The sequence below is a fragment of the Nansenia antarctica genome, assembly GCF_963989245.1.
Source record: "Nansenia antarctica genome assembly, chromosome: 15".
In the NCBI taxonomy this organism is placed as follows: domain Eukaryota; kingdom Metazoa; phylum Chordata; class Actinopteri; order Argentiniformes; family Microstomatidae; genus Nansenia; species Nansenia antarctica.
Window position 1 is genome coordinate 11,145,530 of NC_137685.1, and position 8,136 is coordinate 11,153,665.

An 8,136-nucleotide genomic window follows, 5' to 3' on the forward strand; every position below is an offset into this window, starting at 1 on the left:
GGTCAGCAACAATACTCAAATAGGCTGTGGCATTCAAGCGATGATTGATTGGTATTAACAGGCCCAAAAGTGTGCCAAGAAGACATTCCCCACACCATTACATCACCTGAATGAATGAGAAGGTGTACAAGTGTTCCTAACAAAGTGCCCAGTGAGTGTATATTTACGGTACTGTAGCAATGACGTATCAGCAATGACTCTAGAAGAGGGGGGAAACGCAGGATCCATTATTATTTCTCATCACATCTTATTTATTCGTTCCATCGTTACACCAAAAATAGCACATTTCCTTTTGTTCCTTTTGTTCTTTTTCTGAAAAGATACGGAAGCTACTGAGTCCCTTCGTCCACAGAATGCCCACTGTGTAGAGATGGTTTTCTATGTGTAGAAAGTTGGTTTATTCGATGTGTACTGTATAGAGTTGATTTTGTGTCCGCAGATTTTGTGTCTATGTGTACACGGTTGGTTTTCTGTGTGTAAAGAGTTGGTTTTCTGTGTGTATAGATTTGGTTTTCTATGTGTAAAAAGTTGGTTTCCTACGTGTATACAGTTGGTTTTCTAATGTGTATAGAATAGACCATTCAAATTCATAAACAGAGCCCGTAACATCTAAGACACCTTACAATAGTCACTTGGGATTGACTACGACAGGATGAATAACACAGTAAAAGACTTCCAGGTTCCAGGAACAGAAGTGCATCATGATTTCATGTTATGATGTCATAGAGGTCGTGTGTCTGGACAGATCTCCTCCTCCCAGGCTCTTCATGCCTCTGCGGTGGTAGCTAAGGCTCTGACGTACAGCGTCTTCCCGTCTAATGACGTCACTGAGGAGCTGGCAGGGAATTCTGGAAGACACATAAAGAACATGCGATGAATGATTAATCAAGACCTAGACACGTACATTAATCTAGACCGGAACCGACGATTTTAACCGTCGACATCAAAACAGCGATTTACATCAGACTGCATCAGTGATGAAACTGCTATTTCAACCCACACAAACAGAGCGTGACTTTGATGTATTGGCGGGGGGACAAACAAGAAGAAGTGTATTCATCTGTGACAGCGTATCTTATCTAAGAGGAGGATAAACTCCAAAAATCTTTCCGGGAGACAACCTGAGCTTTCGGAGGACGATCTCCATCTCTTCTTTGTGTACAGCGGGGGAGGCTAGTGGAGGTAGGAATCGGAGGACAGGCTCATTGTAATGCATGGAATGGAATGAAGAACGGTACATCATCATAAGGAACGGTATCGAAACGCAACGTGTTTGAGAAGCGATCTTTGTTCCGTTCCGTGTGTTACAGCGAGCCAGTCCTCCGTCTCCTACCTGCCATTTAGCAGACGCTTTTAATCCAAAGCGATTTACAATTACGAATAACAGGGACATTCCCCCTGGAGTAACTGAGGGCTAAGTGCCTTACTCAAGGGCACACTAGTAGTGGTGTGGTTTCAGGCGGGATTTGAACTCACAACCTTCCGATCACAAGTCCAACTCACTATCCACTAGACCACCACTACCCCCGGCCTCCAGCAGCCTCCCCTTGGTGTCCTGTACAGTAGGGCTGAGCTCACCACGCCTCTGTACAGCAGCCCGGGCTGTCTGGCCCGTCAGACGAGGACTACATGGGGAAGCCCAGGGGAGGCGGCCTACTGGCTCTGAGTCTCCGTCTCCAGACGTTAGACTGCAGGAGAAGACATCTCCATGTGTGTGTCAGGGTGGCAGGCGTCCCTGCAGGGCTCCTACCACTTCTCCCTTTCAAAGAAATCTCAGACTTCTCCAGACCTACATTGTCTCTGACCGCTCAGTTGATTTATGGGTTTGTTTTTCTGCACATTTGTCCAAAATGTGTGTGTGTGTGTGTGTGTGTGTGTGTGTGTGTGTGTGTGTGTGTGTGTGAGTGTGCGTGTGGGTTATGTGTTTTGCTTCGTGACCTCTGTCAATCAATACAGTAGGCTGAGGTTTGGTACGTAATTGCCGCAACGTGAATCTGAATGCATTATCGGGCCGTTGGAAAAGAATAAAATACAATTCTGAACTCTGAATATGAATAATGGCATAGGTCCCAATCCCAGATGTATTTTCCAAACTATGTCAATATTCATATTATTATTTTAAAACATGTTGGGGGTTTTCTTTTTGGGAGGGGGAGGGGGGGGGGATTTGTCCCTGAGTTATGAATCATGTAATGCTGGTGGAACGAGCGTCCACTGCTGCCAGGACTGCAGAGTCACGACCAATCTTTGGCCTTAGACGAAAGACCCATCTCTCCAGGCCAATGGCCCCTGGCCCCAGCCTAGGTTACTTCTTCTTACGATGACTGATAGATCGCTGATTGGCTAAATGTAATGTATTCTATACACATATCTGACTACCAAGGAGGTGCAAACTACACAGCAGGTTCAATCTTAAGCACAATTGTATTTACTTATTGTTTTGGTACTCTGTTGTGGGGTCAAGGGTCAACATTAAAGTCTCCCATCAGGGTTGAAGAGTCAAGGTCGGTGGGTCAGACAGAAGGGATTCTTTCAACACGAGGCAGTAAACCTCAGCTAACGCCCGCTAGGAGAGTAGTACTGGAGACTGAGATTGATGGTAGAGGGTAAAACTGAGGTAACCAGTAATGAACTCACAGCTCGGCTCTGACAAGCCTGACTGGAGAATAATAGATCTCTGATTATGGCTACAGGTCACCAGTCACATGATTAAGAACCTCCAATAGTAACTGGATGTTCCCCTGTGGAAATCAACATTTATTGTATTTATGCAACCCTGACCTATATTCACATAGGGCAAACAGACTGAGAACCAAGGCCTCTTTTGCAGGTCCACAATATAAACACAACTAAACAGTGGGTCTTCAACACACAGCCATGCCTTAGCTCTAGAGAACGCTGTTGAATTCCACACAGACTTGGAGGATGACACTAACACAGCGCATTAACCATGTCTTCAGGAAGGCGAAGAAGAGACAGAGGCAGAAGCAACGGCAAACCCTATTCCCCCCACCTCTATGGTGTAGATCTGACATGTATAGGAGAGGTATGAGCATCATGGTTGTAGCTCTACCTTGCCCTCTGATAGGCTTCCTTACACCCATCCAAGCCTCTTCCTGTGTCTAATCTCCACAGTGGTCTACTGTTCTTAAGCTACAGGGGCTAGTGGTTGTTTCGGGCCTGGGCCATCCTGTAGTCCTTACCCTGGGTGCAGTCCTGGTCCAGGTAGAGCTTGAGTCTCCGGCCGCGAAGGCCAAACACCTTGGCCGTCTCCAACAGCAGACCTGCGTTGGTCAGGCCGTTCTGCCCCACTGGGTTCACCAGCAGCAGGGTGCCCAGATCACCCCTCTGGCACTCTGCAGAGAGAAGGAGAGGGATGAGTGGAGGGAGGGAGGGAGGGATGGATGGATGGATACATGCATGGATGGATACATGGAGGGATGGGTGGATGGGTATGTGGATGCATGAATGGATACATGCATGGATGGTACATGAAAGGATGGATGGATGAGTGGATGGATGGATGGTGGGCGGGTGGGAGGGTGGATGAATGGAGGGTGGGTGGGAGGGTGGGTGGATGGATCGATGAGTGGATGGATGGAGGGTGGACAGGTGGGTGGATGGATGGAGGGTGGGTGGGAGGGTGGATGGATGGAGGGCGGATGGGAGGGAGGGTGGATGGATGGGTGGATAAGTGGATGAATAGATAGATAGATAGATACATGCATGGATGGATGGATGAGAAAATGATGGACGAATGGACGGAGGAATGAAATAGTCAACGAATGAGTGAATGAATGCATGCATGAGCAAACAAACTAATGAATGGAGGACTGTGTCCTGTACCTCCAGGCTGTGTGTCACTCAGCTGCAGGTTGACGTGGGGGCAGAGCAGAGCGTCCGAGCCGGAGGCGTCGCCGGACCCGGACACGGCAGAGGTCACCGAGAGGGTCTGACCGCTCAGGGTCAAGAGGTCAGTCTTAGAGGTCAACTCTGGAGAAACAGAGACAATCCAATACAGGCTGTGATTAGAACAGACACGGTTGTGATTATGTTTGTGAACAGACCAGAGAGGCTTCACTGTAATGCGATACAATGCGCCCCATCCTCAGAGTTCTACCTCCACCAGCCTCCACTGCAACAGCCTGGTAAACCGGCCATGGTGAAGAAATGAACCCAACAATGTAGCCAGAGAAAGATGTGACTGATGGGATCTCACCAGCCTTGCCGCTGAACAGACGTAGAGGGGCGTTGTTGAGGCCAAACACGCAGCTGCACACGGCCTTCAGCTTGGTCACGTCCAGACGGTTGTCCCCTTTAGGGTTCTCCAATAGGACCGATCCCTCTGGAAACACACAGAGCCACACCGGCCAATCAGAGGGGAGCGTTCAGTAGGCGGTGGGGGGAAAAGACGGCGCTTTTTAACACAGCGAACAGAAACAAGCGTTCTTATATCGGAAAACAAATTCAGGTAAAAGCTTCGCTGTTTGAAAAGGTTTTCTTTCGTCGCATGCCAGCTGAACACGAGCCAGGCTCCTGTGTTCTATTACTGTTGTATACAATACTGGGCATTCCATCACACACAAGCTTGCACACACACACACACACGCACAGACTACACACACACACACACACACACACACACACACACACACACACACACACACAGAGACTACACACACACACACAAGGGCCCAAGCCTACCTTGCTCTTTGTTGTTGAGCTTGACTTTGAGGTTGACGTAGGCGCAAGCTGGACCAATCAGAGGCGCCCGTGAGGCCGCAGCTCCCTTCACTATGGTCAGATCCAGGTCGGAGCCCTTCAGCTGGGATCAACCACATCAACATCAACCATTAACATCAACCATTAACATCATGACACAATTACAAACAGCGGATCCATAGTAGGAACATACTTGGTTGAGCTCCAACAAGCTTTTGTTGTCCAAACAGTTACGTGTTACATATGCGACACATTCTAATGCTTTGGTCCTCATACGGCAACCAATCAAAATATTCAGACTTTTTTTTTTTAAACACAGAACTACCTTTCAACGTTGTTGAGAATCACAACACAAACTCGCTAGTCAAGCCAAAATACTGCAACGCAATGGATTCGGTGAGTAATCCCCCCACTGCTACTTAGTTAACTATAACACTACTTTACATTGTTTGCAGGCTCACAAAACAAGCTGTGTTAGTTGACTAGCGAGTGTGTCATTGATTTTCAACAACGCGGAAATGTATTCACATTTTTGGAAAGAAAAGTCAGATCATTACATCGGATCTCGACATGAGGACCAAAGCATTAGAACGTGTCACATATGATCTGCTTTCAACGAATCAGCAAACATTGTCTTCAATAAAGACTTTGAAATCAGGCGAATCAAGTGTGTGTGTGTGTGTGTGTGTACAACTCATTTCAAAGCTGATCCACCCCTAAATATTTTTTATCAAAGTGGATCCCCACTGGTCCTACGTGGACACGCTGTGGCCAGACGCCACATCAGGCCGTTCCTTACCTGAGTCTTCTCCTGGACGATGATGCTGGCCGTGGGAGGGACAGGGTAGGTCTTGAGGGGGGCCTTGGTGGTGGCCAGGATGAAGTCTGTGTGCGCCTGGATGACCTGGTCCAGGTAGTCCCCTGCTGGCTCGCTGTGGTAGTACACCGTGATCTCATCTGACGGCACCAGACGACCCTGGGACCCAGGAAGAACCACACAGTCAGACGCGGTCGGATGGATGGATGGATGGATGGATAGATGGATGGATAGATGGATGGATGGATAGATGGATGGATGGGTAGGTGGATAGATGGATGGATGGATGGGTAGGTGGATAGATGGATGGATGGATAAGTGGATGGATGGATAGATGGATAGATGGATGGATGGGTAGGTGGATAGATGGATGGATGGATGGATAAGTGGATGGATGAATAGATGGATGGATGGATGGAGGGATGGATAGGTGGGTAGGTGGATAAGTGGATGGATGGATGGATGGATGGATGGATGGATGGAGGGATGGATAGGTGGGTAGGTGGATAAGTGGATGGATGGATGGATGGATGGGTAGGTGGATAAGTGGATGGATGGATAGATGGATGGATGGGTAGATGGATAAGTGGATGGATGGATAGATGGATGGATGGATGAATGGATAGGTGGATAAGTGGATGGATGGGTGGATGGATGAGTAGGTGGATAAGTGGATGGATGGATGGATAGGTGGATAAGTGGATGGATGGATGGATAGGTGGATAAGTGGATAAGTGGATGGATGGATGGATAGATGGATGAATGGGTAGATGGATAAGTGGATGGATGGATAGATGGATGGGTAGATGGATAAGTGGATGGATACATGCATGGACGGATGGATGGATGGGACAGAGGCAGAACCACACAGTCCAATGTTTACGTTTCGTTGAGTCGTCATCTAGTGCCGAGGGTGAATAAAGACGCCCGAACTGTCAACGTTCTAGAACGTCACGGGGGACTTTATTCACCAGAAATGCATTAATGATGATGCTACATTTTGTAGCCAATCAAAGTACTGTTGCTAAGTAAATACATAAACATAAAACACTTGGCACTATAAGTGGTGAGTGTTCCGGAATGCTTTGGCAGTTGGTGAGTTAAAGACCATGTTCAAGTTTCAAGTTTATGTGCGTTTTCACCAAGCCCTCAACACACTATATACACTACATCATATCAAAAACACAAACATTAACAAAACACATAACATAAATAAAAGCATATGGTTACTCAATAACCACCACATGGGAAACGGGGTATGTTTAATTCAATCTATTGATCGTGTAAGTGCATGGGCAGATTAAAAATGATAAAGTATTATTGATGGAACGATGTGGCATTGACTACAACAGTTATGATGAGAGAGAGAGAGAGAGATTTCATTTGTGCTATAAACATTCTCTGTTACGAGGGAAGGGTAAGGTAGGGTAGGAGTGTGTGTGTGTGTGTGGGTGTGTGTGTGTGTGTGGGGTGTGTGTGTGTGGGGTGTGTGTGTGTGTGTACCATATGCAGCTCTATAGCCTCACTAAGGAAGGGGGGATAGGAGAGGGGGGAGGAGGAGGATGGTTTTAGGGCAGGTGATAATGTCACCAATCTCTCCCTTCCTCACTCCCTTCATCTCTTTGTGATCTTTCTGATTTCCCCACATCACGCCCCCCCCCCCCCCCCCCGTCCATCCCTCCCTCCCTCCCATCTCTCTCATTCCTTCTTTCCTCCGGGCTAGTATGCTACCACTTCCACTCTCTTTTTGCATACCCCCCCCGCGCCCCCCCGCCCCCTCTAAAGCTTGGCATGGTTCAGCTAGTCCGAACCTTGACACATTAAAACACATTGATCTCTCAGTAATCTACACAGGCACCAATTACAGCCCGGCTCAAGGGCGGACAAATAAATATATAAGTCCAGTCAATCAATACAGGAAGGGTTTTATTGCCTTTTTGCCAATCCAAGGTAGCGACCCTTCAGGGGGAGGGCAGACCCTTCAGGGGGAGGGCAGCGCTGCTGGGGGGGAAGTAACAGAGTAGCACTCCTCTGCCCAATCACAACCTGGACACGCTAACCTCTCATCCTGCCTCCCATCACCCCTCCACTTCACGCAGTGCACGTACACACACAGTACACCAGACACACACACACACACACACACTATACCAGATACACACACACACACACACACACACACACACACACACTATACCAGATACACACACACACACACTATACCAGACACACACACACACACACACACTATACCAGATACACACACAGTACACACAGTACACCAGACACACACGCACACGCGCAGATACACACAATACACTGGACACACACAGTACACCGCACGCGCGCGTACACACACACACACACACACACACACACACACACAGTGAGAGAGAGCCCCCTGGTTACAGCTACTCATCCCAAGAATTGTTAAAAATTAATTCCCTGGGGTGGAAAATTCCTTAAGATTTCAGTTTTAAATAACAGAGGAATTTAGCCTGGCAGGCTGCCAGCTCCTCTGAACACTCACCAGACTGCAGTCCCCGGACGGAAAAATGTTTGTTTGTTAAGAAAACAAGTAAAGATAATCCTTCTTA

At 47.8% G+C, this 8,136-nt stretch overlaps 1 protein-coding gene across 1 annotated transcript in view; it reads right to left on the bottom strand.

Moving 5' to 3' along the window:
• Positions 1-263: 263 nt before the first annotated feature.
• The window catches only part of iars1 (isoleucyl-tRNA synthetase 1), a 61,869-nt gene continuing 53,996 nt past the window's right edge, over positions 264-8,136 (bottom strand). Inside the window, 6 exon segments of the mRNA XM_080545480.1 lie at positions 264-848; positions 3,204-3,356; positions 3,847-3,993; positions 4,220-4,345; positions 4,705-4,825; positions 5,522-5,698. Of these exon segments, the coding sequence (XP_080401606.1) occupies positions 766-848; positions 3,204-3,356; positions 3,847-3,993; positions 4,220-4,345; positions 4,705-4,825; positions 5,522-5,698 (807 nt within the window). The 3' untranslated portion in view covers positions 264-765.